Source organism: Syngnathus floridae, chromosome 10 (assembly GCF_059516105.1).
Source record: "Syngnathus floridae isolate MCC-2025c chromosome 10, RoL_Sflo_1.0, whole genome shotgun sequence".
NCBI classification, from domain to species: Eukaryota; Metazoa; Chordata; class Actinopteri; order Syngnathiformes; family Syngnathidae; genus Syngnathus; species Syngnathus floridae.
Genome location: NC_142422.1, coordinates 11595140 through 11616713, shown reverse-complemented (window position 1 = coordinate 11616713; position 21574 = coordinate 11595140). Strand labels below are relative to the sequence as shown.

At 44.9% G+C, this 21574-nt stretch overlaps 4 protein-coding genes and 1 long non-coding RNA gene across 8 annotated transcripts; 3 read left to right on the top strand and 2 right to left on the bottom strand.

Annotated features, from left to right (window-relative positions):
* The first annotated feature begins 1173 nt into the window (after positions 1-1173).
* arhgef5 (Rho guanine nucleotide exchange factor 5) lies at positions 1174-10506 on the top strand. 2 transcript variants are annotated; one of them, XM_088388193.1, is made up of 15 exons: positions 1174-1707; positions 2116-5361; positions 6148-6190; positions 6318-6367; positions 7100-7470; positions 7829-7989; positions 8120-8272; positions 8344-8473; positions 8702-8776; positions 8885-8974; positions 9051-9193; positions 9371-9514; positions 9588-9658; positions 9739-9843; positions 9913-10506. In XM_088388193.1, the coding sequence occupies exons 2-15, from the start codon at positions 2136-2138 to the stop codon at positions 10053-10055; spliced, it is 4905 nt and encodes a 1634-aa protein (XP_088244319.1). In that variant the 5' UTR covers positions 1174-1707; positions 2116-2135; the 3' UTR covers positions 10056-10506. The 2 variants fall into 2 exon arrangements, with proteins under 2 accessions (XP_088244319.1, XP_088244320.1); XM_088388194.1 differs by having other exon boundaries at positions 1176-1707; positions 2116-4686.
* LOC148392433 (uncharacterized) lies at positions 8627-10669 on the bottom strand. The gene is made up of 2 exons (XR_015861106.1): positions 10526-10669; positions 8627-9122 (listed from the first exon to the last, which is right to left on the bottom strand). It is a non-coding gene; the product is annotated as an uncharacterized LOC148392433 (long non-coding RNA).
* A 260-nt stretch (positions 10670-10929) lies between these two features.
* Positions 10930-12561, top strand: LOC148392432 (gamma-aminobutyric acid receptor-associated protein-like 1). The gene is made up of 5 exons (XM_088388272.1): positions 10930-11120; positions 11587-11676; positions 11755-11833; positions 11975-12093; positions 12197-12561. Exons 2-5 carry the CDS (start codon positions 11587-11589, stop codon positions 12260-12262), a joined length of 354 nt encoding a protein of 117 aa, XP_088244398.1. The 5' UTR covers positions 10930-11120; the 3' UTR covers positions 12263-12561.
* A 70-nt stretch (positions 12562-12631) lies between these two features.
* LOC148392431 (C-type lectin domain family 9 member A) lies at positions 12632-16186 on the top strand. Of its 2 annotated transcripts, XM_088388256.1 has the most exons (8): positions 12632-12784; positions 12842-12986; positions 13108-13188; positions 14147-14251; positions 14427-14525; positions 14605-14756; positions 14848-14948; positions 15772-16186. In XM_088388256.1, exons 2-8 carry the CDS (start codon positions 12878-12880, stop codon positions 15896-15898), a joined length of 774 nt encoding a protein of 257 aa, XP_088244382.1. In that variant the 5' UTR covers positions 12632-12784; positions 12842-12877; the 3' UTR covers positions 15899-16186. The 2 variants fall into 2 exon arrangements, with proteins under 2 accessions (XP_088244382.1, XP_088244381.1); XM_088388255.1 differs by having other exon boundaries at positions 12683-12986.
* Positions 16019-21121, bottom strand: trpv6 (transient receptor potential cation channel, subfamily V, member 6). 2 transcript variants are annotated; one of them, XM_088388216.1, is made up of 17 exons: positions 20992-21121; positions 20707-20922; positions 20340-20437; positions 20157-20279; positions 19562-19702; positions 19378-19476; positions 19073-19248; positions 18604-18750; positions 18392-18471; positions 18170-18305; positions 17990-18076; positions 17607-17683; positions 17369-17534; positions 17202-17268; positions 16777-17045; positions 16573-16679; positions 16019-16494 (listed from the first exon to the last, which is right to left on the bottom strand). In XM_088388216.1, exons 2-17 carry the CDS (start codon positions 20835-20837, stop codon positions 16260-16262), a joined length of 2139 nt encoding a protein of 712 aa, XP_088244342.1. In that variant the 5' UTR covers positions 20838-20922; positions 20992-21121; the 3' UTR covers positions 16019-16259. The 2 variants fall into 2 exon arrangements, with proteins under 2 accessions (XP_088244342.1, XP_088244343.1); XM_088388217.1 differs by having other exon boundaries at positions 20707-20997.
* Between the last annotated feature and the right edge of the window lie 453 nt (positions 21122-21574).

The following is a 21574-nucleotide window of genomic DNA, read 5'->3' as shown; positions in this document are numbered from 1 at the left end:
TTTTATCGTAAATATGCAATACCCGTTTTGCCTGGCACAATGGAAAAAGCTCTGCAGAGAAAATAATTTCCCTCTAATTAATATGCATACAGTATAGTGGAAGTGTACGTCACAAGCTTACTGGCATGATGACTGTTTTAGTGTTTAACTAAAGAATTTAAAAAATGTTTCAAACAATCGTTTTCAGGTTCTAAAACTGCTCTAATGAATCAACATTGATAATGGTTTAAACATTACATTACAAACATGCCATTTTCTTCTCCTTTTAATCAAATCAGCAGACTGCAGTAGAAAACGTCTTGAAATGATAACATCATCTGATTAACTGATACTTAGTAGCCCATGTGATGATAAGCCTACCTTTTGTATCTTGAAAGTTATTCATTTCCATTCAATGTGAATGGGCCATGATCCAATCAAAAGCAAAGAGGTTAGTTTGCATAGCAGTCGTGTCCCAACCTAAAAATGACCATGTAAGACCCTTCACTTCAACAGCGACTGACTGCATTTCCTTAGGGGAAGAGGACGAACTAAATATGTTAGTTTCTAAATGCAGCGCGCAGGGCCACAGTTATTCAATTTATGATCCTGACAAATATGGCCTTGTACCGTTGCTCAACCATTCCAACAAAAATATATCAACTCTTGTTGCGCATCAGATTCAATCCATCACAATCAAGGTTATTTCCAAGAATGTGTGCAGAACATTAACAAGGAATTCTCCTGTGCAAACAGTAAAATAATGAAATTAAAAACAGACACGTATAGAAATATGACAACAATGATAATAAAAACAATGGAAAACCCAAGATTTCAATCAAATGTATTCAAAACTATGTGCTTCATAATTTGTGTGCTTGGTATTTCCTTCCATATAATGAAACCAAAATGTGTGCACAAACAAACGCAATGGAATGACGAGTGATTTAATCCAAATTGGAAAAACATGTCGTTTTTAAACACAAACAACTTTGTTATGAGGTTGTGCTCTCTCCTCTGTGATTTCCTAATCTAATTTTTAATAATTCCAAAATGTGTTTTTCCTTCTCATTCTCCTCCCCAATACCACTCTGGGGAATGCAGGAGTTATTTTCCAAGGCCTCGGTTCTCCCCTCCCCCTCCTGCTCCATTGTCACCTTACCTGGCTGCGAGGTTGTGTGTGTGTGTGTGTTGAGCAGCCACTCCCCCAAGGAGGTGTACTTCCTGTCTTTGGTCAAAGAAGAATGGGGCAGGACAGCGCAGCCAGCGACTTGAGTACTTTTCTTCCTGGGAGTTTCATGCTGAAAGAAGCTAAGAGAAGCGAAAGAAGTGGACAAGAGCCTGCAAAAATATTTGTTTGATTTATGAGAAAGCAGTTCAGTGAGATCGGCTTATAGAGTATAACAAGGCACAAGGGGGTTGAAGGAGGAGGGGACAAGATAAGTGTCAATCTGTTGAGACTTGTTTGGGAATTTGAAGAAGGAAGGAGGTGGGGAGAGCCAGAGAGAGGCAGCGAGAAAGTGGAGGAGAGTTCAGGCGTAAACATTTGGCTTTTTTTCCGCCACTCTTAGATAAGCAGCTTCATTTTGGAAATATGCTTGAGATGAAATAAGTCACCTCGGACAAGGTGAAAGCAAAAAATGCAGACTTGTGTGTTGTGCAATCCCCATGCTTGAGAGCTGAGCAGGACCGGGGGGAGACCAGCTCTCCCCACGACTTCACATTCAGGTGAGTGTCTTGTGATTTCCACATAAACACCACCGTGAGTCTTTTTCTATTCTGTCGTGACTTGCATGTTAAATGCCGTGCCTATGTGTAACAGGCCCCTTGGCCTCCTTTGGTATGCGGCGCTTTGCAGGTTTGTGCTGCATTCTTAGCAAACTGTACCAGGGTGCCACCTTTTCTTCTCTCTCTGCGGCCTGCGTGTTCGTTTCTGCTCTTCGGCAGGCATGCATGAAGCTACTATGTATCATTCAGTTCTGTAACAGTGGAGACGTAAAACTGGCTGAAACTGGCACAGAGCTCTCAAGCGGTTGTAGCAAAACGTGTTGAGACGTCTTTATTTGTACTTCATTATATAAGCTGTTACTTTGATTTGAATTCTTTTGTGACTTAACTGTGTGAAATGTCTTTAAGGTTCTCCAAATTATGGTACCATGGGGACCAAAAGGCCAAATTGCACCCTCTTTGACAATTCATCAAATATAAAGACGTGTGACCGCAGCCTTCAGCCACGCGGAAGAATCTCCAGGGATCCAAGTCCAAGGCAAGCCATGACTGCCCAGGCAGAGTGGGAAAGCGGCCGAGACGAAGAGGGACGGAGGGATCGGGAAGTGGAGAAAACGAAAGACAAGCCCAGGTACAGAGATACAGAACCCCGTGAGAGATACTACGAGCGAGACCGAGGTCCAAAGACCAGGCCGAGGGAGGCTGGCCAAGAAAGGAGGCGAGATCATGAAAGGAAAAATGGGAGGCCGCTGTCAAATGTCGAGAGCGTCATTGGGCGGGAGATGGAATGGAGCATGGGGAAAGGTGACACATTTCCCAGGATGAGAAGAAGTCGTGAACGGGATGAAGGACGCGAGCAGAGACGCCAAAGAGACAAGCCGAGAAGGACCGAGGCGGACGACTGGGAGCGCGAAAGAGATCGAACTCGTCAGAGGGAGCGAGAAAGAGGCGAATGGCGAAACTATGAGAAATCCCGGCAACGATACCAAGAGTCCAACCCTCCTCCCAGAGAAAAAAGAAGAGACATGGAGTCAAGAAGGGAAAACGTGGGAGGCAAGGAGGCCAGGATGCCCTCACCGCACAGTCGAAGAGACAGGGGGATGTATAAAGACAGCGAGAGGGCCTACAAGACAGCCAGAGGGAGGGGCACGAGGAGCGAGGGAGACAGCGATGACCGAGACAGAAGGCGGCAAAAAACGAGGGACAGCAGAGAGCGGGAGGAGTTGACATATCAACACAGCAGAAGTGAGGGGGACAGCAAGGGCAGCTCAGCAAGGGAGCCGGACAGACACCGGCACAGAGACCGTGTCGGGAGGGGGGAGGAGAGGGACAGACGTAGGGAGGATGGTGGGAGAGTAGCATGGGAGGGGGGAGGACAGTCCAGAGACAGGAGAGAGAAGGAGCACTACAGGGCGCACGGGCCGAGGAAGGAAAGGCAAAGACAGGAAAGAGAGGCTGACCCGAGGTGGGATGACACAACCCTCAGGGAGGCAGCCTCGAGGGCGCTGCCGAAATCTCAGAGTAGTGGCGAGTGGAGCAGCGATATGGACAATGACACGCGACGCAGGCGAGGCAGAGACGAAGAGGGGGAGTCGGGGAAGGACAGCCAGCGGGACGACAGGAAGAATGCAAAGAGAGAAGAGCAAAGGAGAAGTGGGATAGACAAAAATGAGATGGAGCAGAGACGGATGTGGTTAGAACCAGTGAGAGGCAGGAACAGCAAACAGTCGTCTCTAGAGGACGACTTTGCAGACAGAGAGAAGCCCGGCGAGTGGAACGAGGGGAGGGAGGCACAGGCAGGACGCGTTGATAGTCGGCGATGGGAGGGGGTCAGCGTAGACGGGGAAGAGGAGGTCCCAGGGGAGTTAGATGGCAGCCATGGAGGTATGGGGCTAAGCTGGCAGAGGGATGCAGAGAGAGAGAGCAACAGTGAGGAGAGCGAAAGGGGAAGTGAGACAGGGTGGAGGCCAGATAGTGAGCGAATACACTCAGGAGAGGACGGCTTTGTGACCGTGTCTAGCGGCGGTGATGACGAAGACGAGCGAGAGGAGTTTCTGGACTGTCAGGACTTTTGGGGGGGCGGGGTCGCGAGAGACACTCCCCCGACTCTTGGACGTGAGCCGCAGACGAGGGAGGAAAATGCTAATGAGGAAGAATCGGCTGGGAGGGAAAAGAAGCCCAAATACGTCTTCTGCGTGATCGGGCAAACGTTAGAACGAGAGAAGACTGACAGGATGTCGCCGTCAGTCGCTGAGCAGGAGGAAGAAGCCGAAAGCCGCAACCTCCTTTTGGAAAGCAGCGATGATGTCAGCTGGCAACCACCTGATGACCTGCGCCCGTCACCGATGAGGAATGATGAGCATGTGATGAACAGCCAACGGGAGGCTGACGGGGACAACAACAGGTGTACAGAGGACAACCAAGAAACACTTTCCCCGCAAGACATGAAATCGAGGAAAGCCGAGCACCCGTACGCCGAAATTGGGCCTTTTAAAAGGGATTCACAGACTGAAAAACTCCTCATGAAGTGGAGGGAAAAGAGTAAAGAAATTGTAGAGATGGAAGGACCGTCTCCTCTCCCGAGGAATCCTTACGCCGATGTCTACTCACAGGTAACTTTTGAGCAAATTCTGCCTGCCTTAGAAGGACTCAACATTGAAGACATGAGCCCAGAAGAGAAAGAAGCCATTCGCATCCGAATGAGCGGCGCGTGGAGCATGTCCGAGGAGCCTAAGCGTCATTCACAAGCCCCTCACCTTAAGTGGGCCAAAAATGTGGTACGGGAGATCCTGGGACACTCGGGCGAGGACCTGACGGAAGACCCCGGCTCGGGAGAGCGAGGACTCGCACGGACCGAGACGAGCCGAGCAGACGAGGTTGCGCAAGGGACCGTGGAAATGCACCTCCGGAACCCGAGAGAGGACGAGCCGCAGTCCGAACCCGAGCTGGAGCTGGAGGAGGATGTGGAGGGACTGAGAGGTATGGGGCAAGGCCAGGAAGACATGCATGCTCACCGGCTCTCGGCCATGCATGCTGACACATCCGCGTACACTCGTGCTGACACATTGGTTGACACACAAGGGAAGGAGGATCCAAACTCGACTGTGGATATAGAATCTGAGCCTCAGCCCGAGTTGCGGTCAGAGAAGGTAGCAGTGAAAATGGCAGAGGAGGCAGACAACGAGGTAAAGATGTCCGAGACTGAGAAAGAGGCGAGCAGACAGAAGGAAACGGAGATATATTTGAGCGTGAGCAACACGCTGTATAAGCCGAGCAGCTGCCCCATTCTCAATTATCCGTCTCAATCGGATCTCCTCCAACCCTCCACAGAGGGTAATGATGATGAGGCAGATGATGAAGAGACAGAAGGCAAAAGGGAGGGGCAGGAGACAGGTTCGCTGCAGGATCAGGACTCATCAAGTGTAGAGTCAGAACCAGATGAGCTTAGCACAGACGGAGCAGACCCGGAAGCGAGGAAACGAGGAGGCGCCGCTCTGACGAGCACCTCCAGTTTCCGGGACTTGGGTTCCGAGGCCCGTTTGAGGAGACGGGGCATCCGTAAGACCACCGAAAGAAGAAACGAGGTGCTTGTAGAGGTGGAAGAGGAGGAAGGTGTTGCCGGCGATCGCAGAACTCGAATATTCACTACAACAGGTAACCAAAGAGGAGGCGGTCCCTGATTCTGATGGTTCTTAGCTCACCAATCAACAGCCTGTTTTTTTAAATGATCCAAAATAGAAGGTGCCCCCAAAAAAATATAAAAAAAATGACTTTGTAGTAGCTGTTCTGATGGAATCAGCCTGTTTTGAGGGGGCTACCTGTAAGAATGAAGTTTGTTTTCTCAGAATCGGTCACCCATTTAACTCCCATTGACGGCTAAAGACGTCAATGATTCATTTTAAAAGCGCTGGCAATTAATGGGTTAATATTCTTTGCCAAAGATGTTATATTTCAAATGTGTTTTTTGGGGCACCTTGTAGAATACTTGATCGTGCTCGCTCTTGTTTTGATCAATGCCTTGAAACCTCACATTTCCAGAATATTGCATCATTGCATGCCACTGTCACAAACCCACATCTGATGATGAAATTTCACAATTTGACATCATCGGATGACTCGTCTTTACTATCAGTCTTACGCGATTGTGCGGCCCCACGCATCACAGGTAACGTTGTGTGGTCGGGTGGTGGGCGGAGTCAAGTGCAGGCAGTGAAGGAAACCAAGAGAAGTTGATTGAAGGAGTAGTACTGAGAAGTTCAACAGCTTCAATGTCACCAAAGTCCCTTGGACTAACTCGAGCATTTAATTTTTTAATTTCTTTAAGTCCCTCGGACTAACTCGAGCATTTAATTTTTGTACTTCTTTACCATTTTCACTGTGGTACTTTGGTGGGAATGCTGTTGCACAATGTTTTGACAACTGTAAACTTTCATCTTCCAGACGAGGATGATCGCTGTAAAAGCTGGGGAGAGGTGGACCTGAGGTGAGTCCAAAGAGTCAACTTTAGAAAATACTTTTGTGATGCTCAACACTAAAGCGTAGTTTCAAATCATGTATGTTGTTATTATTTTTCTCGTTATAAACAAAACACTGGTGTTGTGTTTCTTCAGGAACGTTTTGGACACAATGGGGAGACGGAAAAGGAATTCAAAGTTTTTCAGTGAGTAACTCATTTCCCATCTATGGAACATGCAAAAGTACATGATGACCTAAGTGAATTGCTCTCCATCATGCAAAGATTAAGAAATAGAACTCTACAGTCAGAAAACATTCCACGCTTGTTTTGGGTGTTATTTTCCTAATAAATCTTAATCGAGTGTATTAGTTGGCTGGGCAACATGCCTTCAGATGTGTATCTGCAGATGGGAAAAGCGTGACGCATTGGCTCATTTCCCTTCAGTGTGTGTGATTCATTTGGGCAGAAACATTAGCTCACAACACCTCCGCCTCTTACCGCACGCAACTCTGACCAAAATGATATTAATGGAAAGCAAAAAAAAATGTGTTTGGAGAAACTAAAACAAAATTCTGCCTGCTCTTGACTCGCATAGAAGTGGAGTGTGTGTTTGTATGTGTGTGTTTAGGCATTGTAGGCTATATGTGTGTCCGCAAGCAACAGGCAGGTTTGCGCAAGCTTTCGTATCTACAACCTTGCGGGAAAAAAACTGCTGCTACTAACTTTGCATTCCAGCGAGTATGTGTAAATCAGACACAGACAGACATATCATAGTTCAATTTATTTTGAACCAAATGAAGAATATTAGCCTCCTAAAAATGTAAATGTCACCCCATTTACACCCAGTTTTGTCTAGCTTCTTGTCTTTAACTTCTTGTACTTCATTTTTTTTTCTAACATCCTCTTCTTGCCCTCTTTTTCTCCTCACCACGAAAGATCGCGCTCAACTCTACCAGCAGTACAGCGAAGCGGCCCAGAACTCCGAAATCCTGCGCCAGTCTCGCTCCGATATCCTCTCGGTTGGCGAGGACAATTCGGCCTCTCCGGCCGCGTCGCCGCCTCCGGCCCGCCGACCTCTCCCGCCGCTACCCCCAGTCCCGCACCCCCACTCCCTGTCCCATGCGGGCTCTGTCACCAGCGTGAGAAGTTTGCCTCTGCCCGAGCCCCACAGGAGCGAGGGCAGGCCCTCGTCACCACGCCTCTCCATCTCGCTCACGCAGTCGGCCACGCTGTGGCGAGAGCTGCCGGGAGTCAGGAGTAGCAACGAGCTGGAGGACCTCACAGAAGACAAGAGGCGTCTTCAGGAGGTAAGGCAGCAGGACTGCTCTTTGTTACATGATCACTCTGTTTTGGGGCCTCATTTTATTTCTACAAATGGCTGTTTTGCTTTAAAGAAAGCGTAACCAAAACGAATCATTCGCCCTCTGCGATTACCTCATAACTCAAGCTGCTACAAAAAAGTACAAAAATACCAGAGTTTCCCCATCGTTCTCCAAGCGGCGATTGCGTAATCATTCATTTGAAAAAAGTCAGGTCCGCTTTTGCCAGTTATCTTTTCAACAGAATTGACACTTCCACTTTTTTTCCAGTCAAGCCAAAAAGACGTCATGGAGAACAGGCATACGGGCATCAGTCACATTGTGTTCCTCTTTTTTTCATTTCAAGGTGCGATTTGAAGTGGTGACATCCGAGGCATCCTACTGCCGCAGTCTGGACATCGTAGTGGAGCATTTTGTCAAGTCCAAACAGCTGGGGTCGCTACTGACCACCCAGGATCGCAACTGGCTCTTTTCCCGGCTAGCTGATGTCCGCGCCATCAGTCACAGGTCAGATGGGATGCGGCTTTGTAGCTTTAGCAGTGGTGGACAACAAATGGCTCGTGGGTCACATACGTCCCGCCGAGCATTTACATTTTTAAGAGTCGCAAATAACCACTTTTGATGTCTCACGTCTTAGTTTCTTGTCAAAACTGGAGGAGCGGCTGGAGTCTGACATTATGCACTTTACCGTGTGTGACATCATCGCTCGCCACTGCCAGCGCTTCAAGATGGTTTACGTTCCCTACCTCACCAACCAGTCCTATCAGGACGCCACCTACCAAAGACTCATGTAAGAAATGATTCATCCTCTCAACTGCTCCATGTTTTTTTCGACTGCTTCAATTTTTTTTTTTTTCCCAGGAATGAGAATCCGGGCTTTAAGCGCATCGTGGAGAAGTTGGAGAGGAGTCCTGTTTGTCAGAGACTCCCCCTTCGTTCCTTCCTCGTCCTTCCATTCCAAAGAATTACACGAATCAAACTGCTGGTCCAGGTGAATTTTTGCTCATTCCTAACAGAACTTCTTTCCTTGTCATCCTGGTGCCAAGTTGGATATATTTAAAGTGTTGCAAAAAGACAAAGAAAAAGCAAAATATACATGCAAAATTGCTCTATGAGCTCGCAACAATTCAAAATCTACAGTGTGTGACTTTCGAGGCATATTTCTACCTTTAATTTTTATTTAAATTTTTTAACAAACATTTTATTGTTCCCTCCGCAGAATATCGTGAAGAGAACAACTGCGGGCACCTCAGAAGCGACGCAGGCTATTAAAGCTTTGAGACAGTTAGAAAAGGTCAATTTTCCTTAAGGCTTCCCGCTCTGTCTCCCTCTGCTGGTCATTATTTTTTATGCCGCTTGCCAGGTTATAACCGTTAAGTGTGTTTTTTTTGGTGCCCTCCAGCTGATCCAAGAGAGCAACGACAGCATCTCCCAAATGAAAAGCATCGAGTCGTTGGTGTGTCTCAGCGCCAAGGTGGACTTTGAGTGCAGGGTGCGTCAAACCTTTGGATTTTCTCTGTGGAAATTTACAGTGGCGATCAATGCTGACAATATGATCTTGCTCGCAGACTCTTCCTCTCATCAGTCAGTCTCGGAGGTTGGTACGAGAGGGACTGGTCACCGAACTGATGGACTTCTCCCTAAAGGACACAGAAAGGAATATTTACATGCACCTCTTCAACGACTACCTGCTGGTTTCACAACATAAAGAGTGAGTCGGCGTTTATTTATCTATTTTGACTGACTGGGTTGGCGACTTGCAGTGATCATTTACAACATCCCCTTCTTCACCCATCTGCCCCATCTTTTTATCTTTGAGTCAAATCACTCTAACGTTCAAATTATTCACATCAATCAAGATATCTAATTATCACTTTCCTATATCCAGGGGGGGCCGATTTACAGTGATCGACCACGCACCCGTGGAGGAGTTGCGAGTGGAGAACTGCCGCGTCAAACTTCATTCTCTGCAGAAGAACCTTTTCAGGCTCCACATGTCAAACAAGTCGCTGCTGCTAAGGACCGACACACAGTAAGAGGCGATGTAAAGTCACAAAAGGTTGAGGAAATATGCAATCATTTTTTTTGCCTTTTGTTTCCTTCAGGAGTGATAAGCTACGCTGGATATCCGCCCTTTCACGTCCTCACCCTGAAGTGGATTTTTCTTCGGCTCAAGGTAAATGCCTCCCGCCTTATTGCCTCATTAATTAACCATCCATATTATAAAATCTAACATAATTTTCCATTTCCTTTTAGATTTCCCACAGATGCAGTGTATCAGAGCGTTTGTGGCCCAGCAGCCGGATGAGTTGTCGTTAGAAAAAGCTGACATCATACTGGTGCACCAACAAAGCAGCGACCGTAAGACCATCTCAAACTTGTAATCCATTAGATTTTTTTTTCCTCATGGCTTTCTATGGCTTTCCCCAGATTGGGTCGAGGGCACCAGACTGTCCGATCGGCATCGCGGGTGGGTACCGGACTCGCATTTGGAATTGATCGGCAACACCAGGGTCCGACAGCGCAATCTGTCGGATGCCCTCAAGCTCACGACGGCCACGGCCGCGGTATGAGCGGGACTGAAAGCGACCGACTCATGCATCCGCTTGCCTTACATTTCCTGTTGGGATGATTTGGAGAGTCTGTGTTTCTGAATGTGGATCCCTGCCTTTTAATGAAAGACATTGTGCCTCATTGGAGCAATGCAAGACCACAGGAGATGAGGCCTGGACTTGTGGACTTATGAAAAAAATGTTATCCTCATCACAAACTGTGTGTGGTTATAATAGGTGTTTTCAAAAGCAAAAATATTTTCCCAAGAAATGTTTTGAGGAAAATAATACATCTGTATATCTATTAGAGTGGGAAAGATGAGTTAAGGGCGCATGTATTAATGCAGCGCGAGCCCCTGCATGCAGGAGACCTTGACAGCGCTCCATGTAAAAATAATTGCAACTTCTTAAATGTACAGAACGTTTTACGGACGCAGTGAACATGTTTCAATAAATTCAAATTTCAATCACGCACGTGGGAACGCACTTACTGGAATGTTCATTTATATACACAGCTACAGAAATCAGCAGAGGTGGGCAGTGGATAAGGTAGCTGCACCTTCAGCTCTGGCAACAGCAATAATAAGTTGTTTTAAAATAATTCGACCTTTAAAAGTATACCGTTTACCGCTCAGATTTCCACCTGCATTGGAAAAGTACCAGTGCAAGTTCCTTCACGTTGATCCCAAGGTATGCGGAACACGTCGAGCACGTATACGTTGGGGGCGTTTTTTTAAGATTGTCCCGAAAGCACCGATTGGCGGATTGTCACATCACTAGAGATTATTCACCAATGAAATCCCAGCAAGTTATTTTGTAGTGCAATTCAAATGGTCTAGCATTACTGTCAGTCAACATTGCTATCCAATGATTGGTCAGAAATATTGTGGGCCGACCGTGTCATATTTGTTGTTGTTTTCGAGGAGCGGAAAACGACAGACGACATCTTTACATTCGGTTGCACTCCCAAAATTTATCAAAAAAGTCATCAGAGCGATAAACATTTTTAATTATTTGACGCGATAGACAAGCAGGGTTTTTTGGACTTGCTCTGAAATTGAGGATCGTGTTGAAGCTGTCTTGAAGGTACGTAAACCAGAAACGACGACAAGGTATTGCTACATGGTCCTCAAAGCAACGTTAGCAGCTGCTTGATCAGTGTTAACATCACTACATTTTACAATTAGTACCACAATCTAGACAAATAGTGCTGAACTGACCGCTCGTCAGCCTCGATTAGGTTGTTTATGGGAATTCGGCTGCCAAATCAACCAAGTTCAACACTGATGTTGTGACGTCACGTGACGTGGCATTGTTGCTCAATCGCCATAGTTTTGTTTTTATTTTGCTTCATTTCGACCATGTGGAGGCCAATCGCCATAGTTTTGTTTTTATTTTGCTCCATTTCGACCATTTGACCAAACGTGGAGGCCAGAAACGAGATAAGTAGCTGAACCGCGTGGGAAGGAAAAAGACTATTTCGAGTCCGTTATCGTTGTTTACATTATTTTGCCCCGCCCACGTCTGAAAATGACAACGTCATTGCCACCAGATGGCGAGTCAATATCAGCGCTCGGTACCGCTGGAGGTGAGGAGAGCGGAAGGAGAGCGCGTCCGGGCCAAGCATCCTGACAAGATACCGGTCAGCTTGATGACAAAAATCTCAATTTGTAGGTTAAAATAAGATGTTTGATTCATTGCTCCATTTTTTTCTTAACAGATCATTGTGGAGAGGGCCCAGAGGTCACGAGCTCCTGACCTGGATAAGAAGAAATACTTGGTGCCCTCAGATTTAACAGGTACATTTAACTCTACAGTATTTTGTAAACATGTACTGGAGGAACATAAATCCAATGTTTCCCTTGAGGATTCCTTGCTTCACTTCACATTGTGCTCCTTCTGCTGATCTCACGTTGTTCGCTGCCGTCTCTCCCTGACAGTGGGCCAGTTGTGTTTCCTAATCCGGCAGCGCGTGTCATTGAGACCAGAGGAGGCGCTCTTCTTCTTTGTCAACAACTCCATGCCCCCCTCCAGCTCACCTCTGTCTGCAGTCTACGAGGTAAGACCTCAACGGATAATATGAAAATAAATCCTTACCCCTCGTGTACTTCAACACAATCCTCAAAAAATTACAAGTGCACGGGTGTTGCGTTGCGTTCCAGGAGCACCACGAAGAAGACTTATTTCTCTACATGACCTACAGCAACGAGAGCGTCTACGGCGCCTGAAGGGGAACGCCTTGCCGACGGGAAAGAGGGGTGACGGGAGCTGCCGTCATTAATATCACTACGCTGGTGTATGAATAATCACGCAGGCTAAAGTTGCAGTTTCATTTACGATTAAATGTTTACTTTTTTTATTCTTTACAAGGCTGATGAAAAAAAGTGATGGAAAAAGAAGTTGTCTCATGATCTCAACCGGCGCTCTCTTCCTCTCTTACTCATGTGTATTTAATGAACATAGTTTTGTTTTTGTAAATGATGCAATCATGGATTTTTTTTTGTGGCAAATAAAGACGAGAAAAGCATGATAATGAGCAGTTTGTTTTAGCATATCGTGTCACTTAACAATTTTTGTTCAATGCTTCTTCCTCTACCCTGTCTTTGGTCTTACACTGTATGACGAAGATTTAGAGGAAGGTCATATGTAGAACTAAAGAGAATCTTAACAAGGGGAAGTAGTCAGTCTTCAACAAACAGCTGAAGATCGAACACATCTGAGAGTTTTCTCCCCCCCGCTTGCACGTTCAGGTGAGAACTTTATCTCTTATCAACTAGTCACTCCCATATTATTCAGTACTTTTCCAGGGAAAGAGAAAGTTTGTCGGAGAGAAGAAAGGAATCATGGAGATGCAGGAGAAAGCCGACAAGAAAAAGCAACGAAAAGAAAAGGCAGCGATGCTGGAAGGTGAAGGTGCTGGGAACCTGTACTCGCTTGCCGAAGGACCACCAAGTAAGTCTGAACAAAAAAAATACTGACTCACATATACCCTTTGCCTTATTAGTTTCTAATTTTGGGCTTACAAATTCCATGTAGTTTCTGTTTAAAAGCGTTCTCGTTATTTTTGCTTTAGCCGGAGAGGAAGTAGAACCGGACGACTACACAGGATTGAAAAAGCCATCCGAGGATATCTACGCAGCCATTTCAGAACCAAGTATGCAACTGCTTTTAATGTGTTTGTTAAATACATCCGCACCCAAAAAAAAAAAAAGGCTCTAGTATGCGTGAGAACATTTTAGGGTATGTCCCCATCACACCACCATCACACCATTTCTGGGGATGATGAATGCAATTCGGAGAAACGGATGCAAGATTTCTTTGAAAAAGGGTGCTGGCATTTAAGATAATCGATTCAAAAGCAGAAGTTGTGGCATTTTGAGCTGGCAAATTATGACTGTCTTTCTACCTTGTAATTAATATCTACGTACATTATATCTATCTATCTATCTATCTATCTATCTATCTATCTATCTATCTATCTATCTATCTATCTATCTATCTATCTATCTATCTATCTATCTATCTATCTATCTATCTATCTATCTATCTATCTATCTATCTATCTATCTATCTATCTATCTATCTATCTATCTATCTATCTATCTATCTATCTATCTATCTATCTATCTATCTATCTATCTATCTATCTATCTATCTATCTATCTATCTATCTATCTATCTATCCATCTATCTATCTATCTATCTATCTATCTATCTAAAAAGTGTGATGAAAGTTTCATACCATTAATTGGAAAACTAATAATTACAAATACCATTCTTCATTCTAATTATTTGCATTTACTTGAATTTTTCATGTCGCTTTTTTTTGTCGCAAAACAACTTTCCTTTCAAGCTCGATACAATAAAATCTATTAATGGGAAAAACTAATAATTAGAAATACCATTCATCATTCTAATTATTTGCATTTACTTGAACTTTTCATGTAGCTTTTTTTTTTGTTGCAAAACAACTTTTCTTTCAAGCTTGATACAATAAAACCAAGTCTACTAGCCACCAAATCAGAAGAGGAAGGAAGGCTGGAAAGGTTTCGCTTTCTTGGAATATGTGAGCAAGATCTCCTACTCATCTTTTTCTCTTTCCCTATCGTCAGCTGAACAGGGCAAAGGTGCCGTGAGGCCTTACCGGCTTGCGTGTTTGATCCTGACTATGCTGTGCTGTCTGCTGCTGCTGGTTGTGGTTTTCCTCTTAGTGAAAAGTGAGGAGAATAATCCAACTCCATTTTCTACAATTTTCACACATCCTGACACTTTGAGTTAAACGGGCTCAGATCTGTTCCGCTTCGTATGTCAGTAGACATTTGACAGTCTGTTCTGCTGCCGGGGCCTTGATGCTAATACGTTCTCCCCTCAACTTTTCGTCCCAATTTCTAGCAAAAACCGATGCCTGCCCCGAGAATCTTGGGAGCTGGCGTCCGCCAACTTGCAGCGCGGACATGTGCAGGACTTTCATGTCGCGAAATCGAGACCAATGTAAGTGGACGTTTGAGCATTCTCAAGTCCATCTTAAGGTCCATCGTCGATGATGTACTTTGTATACACTCTGCTTTAGGTTACTGCTGCAACCAGTGCCCCCTCGGGTGGTTTCGGCTGGACCAGACTTGTTTCTTCGCGTCCACGTTCAGGCTGAGCTGGGAGGAGAGCCAGAAGAACTGCTCCGGGGAAGGAGGATCTCTGGCCGTCGTCAGCAGCCAGAAAGTCCAGGTGGTTGCTACGACGATTACTGTGCTCTCCAGGCACCACAAACTGATTTGAACATTGTGGTTTGAATGACGATGTCGGCTTCCGATTCCAGACCTTTCTGACTGAAAAAGTGGAGAATTTGAAATACTGGATCGGTCTGCGGCGCAACGGCGATGGGTGGACCTGGGTGGACAACAGCACGCTGCGAAAGAGGTGAGCTGATGAAAGTCAGTTTGGATCGGCCATATTATCTTTTTAAAGGGTCATTTATATGGGAATGTTGGAAACCACTTTGTTTTTAGACTGATACCAGTATATGCAGTCTTTGAGTACACAGGCCCCAATACCTCCAGTTAAATTTTATTGAACACAATGACAAAATTGTTGATGAGATTAAACCCATATAGTCAATTTCAGAATTCTGACTTTAGAGTGAGGATTCCCACTTTCTGACTTTAAAGTACATTTGAGAGTCAAACACTGTTGCTGTCCTGTCAACTCCTGCCATGTTCAAGTTGCCCACGGCTTTTACATGATTCCCAGAACATAACAATGTATGAGAGTCCCTCTAGTGGCATGAAGGTAAATTACATCAACACAAAACTACACTACAGTGATCCCTCGCTACTTCGCGTTTCGTTCATCGCGGCTTCACTACATCGCGGATTTTTTTTCCAAATTATAAAAACATTTAAAAATCAAATTAAAACTTCTAAATTGAGGAAACATGTGTCTAACCTTTTGGACAATGTAGTATTGCTCCAAATGTTTGTTTACATTCCTTTAGAATTCCGTTTTTGCGTGTTAGCACGATCGCGAATTAGCATCTTTCCGCTAACTCTTTAGCCTGCTCAGTACTTCTTGTTGGTGACTGTACTTCACGGATTTCACTTATCGCGGGCGGTTTTTGGAACCAATTATCCACGATAAACGAGGGATTACTGTATACGTAAGGTAAGATAGCAAGTTTTCAAGCTAGTGCGCAAGATGGATAGATGCATGATAAAAGGTTGATGATTTTTGTTGTGATTTGTAGCTACTGGAGAGACAGTCAGACAACGGGAGATTGTGCACTACTGAGCAGCAAGGATCCTGCCGAGAACAACTGGATGAAGTCCTACTGCAACTCGTACACGTACTACATCTGTCAGGTGCAGCTCTGAACTGCAGTCAGTCCGTGAACATCATTCTCAGCCTGCCAATCAAACTTTTTAAATGATAGCACTGTCTATGTTTGTGCGTTTGCATTCATGTGCTAAATTTAGAATAACAACTCCACAGTATTATGTATCGCTATAGACTTTTAATTTACCTTAAATATTAAACATAGCTTTGCATTTAGCTTCAATAGAAATTTGTCACATGAATATGATTGTGTGTGTAGTACATTGTTTCCTCCTTGCATATATTCCTGCCATATATTGCTATAAAAATACTTTTCTACTGTGTAATACTGCAGGAAAAATTGCACTTTTTGACTCTAACGACTAAAAGATAGAAAGTGACATCATATACTGGCTCCGACTAGACAAACTGAATGTCTTGCTCATCCTCGGGCTCCTCCAGCTCCCCGTTGCCGCCCAAAGCGCTTTGACGAATCAGCTGCCAGCCCGTCAGAGATCTCGTGTTTCTCGGTCTAACTTTGACGTTCAGGTCAGCCTTTTCGGTTACTTCCTGTTCCTCCTTTTCATCCTCGCGGGCAAACACTTTAATGTATCGCCGCATCTTCTGCATCAATGGGTCGTTCCTGTCCTCGACTCTGCAAAGCGAGTCGTCAATTCGAACGTTTAGCATTAAAAATGAGGAATTTCCATAATGACAAACGTACGTGGCTTACCGGAGGTACCAGCGCTCGGTCAGGCCGTAGCTGAGCCCGCACACTCCGAGTCGAGGCCAGAGGCAGCGGGGCAGCCTCCTCTCCAGCATCAACGTGGTGGCCACCACCTGTACAACAGCCACCATGACAACACATCACATCCATGTAACAAATTAAAACAAATTAATGTTCTGTACTGATCTGCACGTTGATTGCAACGCTGACCTGAGTCCTCCAGAGCTCATCTCTCTCCTGGGCCACCCGCCAGTGGGTATCACTCATCATGGCGATCAGCAGGTTAAGCAAGAGGATGTAGGACACCACGGAGAAGGCACAGTGCAGCACGTGGATGATAGGGGGCGTAGTGAAGGTGTGGTCCACCGGCAGGTCAATGAGGCCCACGCTGAGCTCGAACTGGGAGAAGAGCGTGATGGGGAAGGAGCGATATGCAGGGAGGGAGTCTGGATCCTGAGTCATGTACACCACCCACAGGGCTGAGGAGTCAAAGCCAGGGTCAAGTCTCTGTTGCATACTTTTAATATCAAGAGTTGAATTTCGAGTATCATACATTTTTAGGACTATTTCATCACTTTGTATTTTTTTTTTCCCACACTGATACTTCATACTTTGTTTGACACAGATATACTCACAAGTTGAAAAACCAAGAAGTACAATCATGCTCAGCCACATGAACTTGGTCAGGTCTCCAAATATAATCTAGGAGGAAACGAGGCGAAGATCGTGACCGCAAAACCTCAACACAGCTGTGCAGAATGACTTGAAAAAGTCACTTGCATGGAGATCTTTTTGGCTGTACCTTCTGGATCATGATGACGTACGGGCCGAGCATTTCAAAGCCGCGTGCGAAGAACGTTACGTTGCTCCAGCCCAGCACCAAACACACAGCCATGACCTCAGCCTCGCCCTGCACACCGCACGCTCGGAACACGATCAGCAGCACCACCAAGCATGCGTAGCTGACACTGCAACAACAACAACAACATTTTGAGTGAATTTGAATCCGCTCGGCATTCGTGGCCATTTCACGATCGTACAGGATGACGTGGAAGGGCCCGCCCAGTGCCGTTTGACCAAAATAGCGCTTCGCTCCCACCCTCAGGATGTCTGGGATCTGAAAAGGATGGACAGCAAAGGTGTCAATAAGTTGTAATAAACAGCAGGGAAAATATAAAGTCTACACACCCCTGTTTAAATGCTAGGTGACATAAGAACTTTTCAAACATCTGAAGAATATCTTTCTGAGAGAGAAAGTAAAAACAAAGAACTGAGATAATGTGGTTGCAAAAGTGTGCACACCCTTTGGGGATGTGGCTGTTTTTAAATTGATGAATCACATTCCAACTCATGTTGCAAGCTTGGCATTGGAACGGCCGTGTGTAGCCTTTTTATATCCTTCGTAAGAACACAATAGCCATACTTCCAGCAATAGGATGACCAAAGCTCCGAGGACACTGATGATCTCGCCTACCAGTCGCAGCCTGTCCGCATATGTCACATAACTCTCCTGAGAGATGAAGGAAGAATTACAGTCAATTCAGTCAGGCTAGAAAACAAATGTACTCATGTTCATGGTGTGTATTTTCGGCCGTCAACGCACACGAAGCGTTTTCTGGATCCGGATAGTTTTGTCCAGTTCTGATGATGTGTAGTTCTCAGGAATGTCCTTTAGAGGGCGATATGTGCAACACAATGTGAATATTCCAATGTAGAGCAGGTAGAAAACCATCAGGAGTCTGCAAAAATGACATTGAGGAAGAAAAAAATACAAGTGTGAAGCAACACTAAATAAGTTTGGAGTTGGTTACATGTTAAAGTTTACCTGAAGTAATGCTTTCCATACAGGTTCCACTTGAGGCTGACCAGCTGCCTCACAGGGGTCACCTCCAGTATTCTCCTGGCCTGGACACCAAAATATTGAAACATACTATCCAGTCTTCCATTTTGACATGTTAATCACTAATTGAATTTTTTAACCTAGAATAATAATGAGTATATAATAATGAATATATAATAATGAACACTACACTGCACCTCTCTCTGTGGGCTTCCCACAATGAGCTCCAGCACTGACATGTTGTCGGCCCATGAGTCGATCTCACTTAGATCATAGAGGTGAGAGGTCAAAGGTCCCAGACCCCACTGGACCAAACGCCTTTTGTTCACCAGGTGCTGAAAAGCCTGATGAAGAATGAAGGGGAGTGAAACGATGCACTTCACCTTATTACAAAACAGCGCAAGTGGCGAAACTAAGATCATAGCTAGCTTGCGAGCGAGCTAGCGAGACAAAAGGACAGATAGCTAACTAGCTAGGAAATTAGCAAGTGAGTTATCAAATTAACTTTCTAGCTAATAAGCTAAATAGAAAGATAATGTAGATGCTAAACTAGCTAATTCTAACCTCTGACAAAATAAGAAGTAGAAAGTACAGATATGTTTTCCAATGTGGAAAAGAGTAAACAGATATTCGACCAAGTTAATTGTAATGTTTTTGGTGACTCACAACAGTGTTTCCTTCTTTGGCCGCCAGTTTGAAAGGCGTAAGTCCTCGAGAATTGGGCACCATGTCAAGCGGTACCGACTGGTCCAGTTCTGCATCACGGGCCATTATTAGATCAATAGCTTGGCATGCAATCGTCTTGTTGGGCTGCAGGACTAATACGTGAAGCACGGTGTTACCTTTTGAAGGGGGGAAACAAAAGATACGAGACAATCGAGTTGAAGGCGAGAAGCAGCGTCGCCTACATAGGTCGTGATGAATCTCATGATGAAACGTAGTGATCATGCTGAGTTTTTGTTTTCATCTACCGCGATAGTCTTGGACTCTGGTGCTGGCCCCTGCGTCGATGATCATGTTGATGATGTCCTCATTGCCCGCGCATGCAGCAAAACAAAGAATGTGCTCGCCTGAGAACATCGGGACAAGGGCATTGTTAGACTCTTATTTATGAATTATGCTACTTTTACAAAAAATGATACATATGTTTCCTACCGTAGTAAAGAAGTCCTCCGATCCTCTTTCTGAAGTAGAGGCCTGTGACTCTGGGGGTGGCTGCGTCCGCTCCGCGACTCACCAGGTGATGGACCAGGTCCAAGTTTTGATTCACCACAGCAATGTGGAGAGGAGTGACACCTAGAAACATATTTGGTTGCTAAAGTGTATAGTCAAGCTGAGGAATCACATATATTACACTTTTTTGCGCATTATAAGGCGCACCTAAAAACCTCCAATTTTCTCAAAAGCCGACAGTGCGCCTTATAATCAGGTGCGCCTTATATATGGACCAATATTGAGCCACTACAGCAGGCGTGTTCATAGTCCGGCCCGCGTGCCAAATGTATATATCTTATATATGGACAAAGTTTTAAAATGGGCCATTCATTGAAGGTGCACCTTATAATCCAGTGCGCCTTATATATAAACAAAGTTCTAAAATGGGCCATTCATTGAAGGTCCGCCTTATAATCCAGTGTGCCTTATAGTGCGGAAAATACGGTAAGATAAAATGACATAGTAAAGAGAAAAAATTATGATTATTACAACATTTGTATGGTATCCATAAATATGTACAATACAATATCTTGACCTTGGAAGAGGTCGGAGGTCATGGGCTCATTGATGAGTTCCGGGGCGCCGTCCATCAGAGCCACGGCCACGTCCAGGTTGTCGTTCATGGCGGCCACATGGAGCGCCGTCTCGCCCAGAGCGCCTGAAGTACAAACTTGGGGTTAAATGATGGACGGACAGATGGACGGACGGACAGGTGTACCTCTCTCAAAGATGTTGGTGGACGAACAGCTGAGCAGCTTCTTGATGCAGCCCGCGCTGTTCCTCTTTGCCGCGTAGAAGAGAGGAATGTCAGTCGTGCTGAAAGACATTTACAGATTATGGCTCGCACATGAGTTTCTGATTGAATATCTAAAAAAAAAAGATAAAGGCTAAAAAATAATCAACATCCAACCATAGATTATTAGAATATAGATTATTCTTTTATTGTATTTTATTGGCAAAAAAAGGTTTTGTAAAAAAATTGTAGTTTTAATCATTTTGCTACTTTCAAACAGGGGTGTGTAGACTTTTGAAATCCGTGGTGATAGACAGACATTTTTTTTAAAAGGATGAAACAGACTTCTCACCACTTAGTGTGCATCAGAAATGTCTCATCCAGCATCTCGTTCCATCCTTTCTTGTTCTGAAGGCGAAACTTGAGCTGACTCCACCAGTGGTTGAGCTCGCTGGGAGCCGATCTGGCTAACGCAGGAGACATGCTCGTCCAAAAGTTGAGGCGCACAAAGTCCCAGAATGTCCGGTGAGCTTCGTTTTATATGACCCCGTCACGAGGGAGGAGTCGCCTGCAAGAGAGCCGCAGGTGAGGCAGCAAGAGAAGCGACACACTGTACTGACCTCGAGTCGGAACTCACAAGAAATGAGCGCTTAGCTAAAGAAGTCCTTCAAAGACATCCAAGAAGTGGTTTTAAGTTTTTAAAAGCTGGTCTGCATTCCGGCAGCCTGCACAGAAACCCGCATGGCCACCATGGCAAATCCTGCAACATCATGATGGGTTTCAAGTGCAGCTTTTTGAGAAAAACCAGTTTGGAATTTGCAAGCGTTTCAATCAGATATGATGCAAGGAACAACTCGCCTCAATTTGAAGCCTTAACATTAGTCATGTTTGACAATGACACGTACGCATTGACTCATATTCAGCATGAAAACCAATTACTTTGCTTTGAATAGTAAGAAATTAAAGGTGAATCGCGACACCATCAACGTTTTGGAAGATTATATATAAATAAATAAATACACAAATAAATAAACATGAAATAACTAAACAAGAAATATATAACAAGAAATAAAATGCAATAAATGAATAAATAAATAAATAAATAAATAAATAAATAAATAAATAAATTACAAGCACTTCCTCAGAAGACAATACTAGCAATAAGGCTTCCTGTCATATGTGACATAACGTCTCATTGGTGCTCTCCAGTGAGTTTGCGT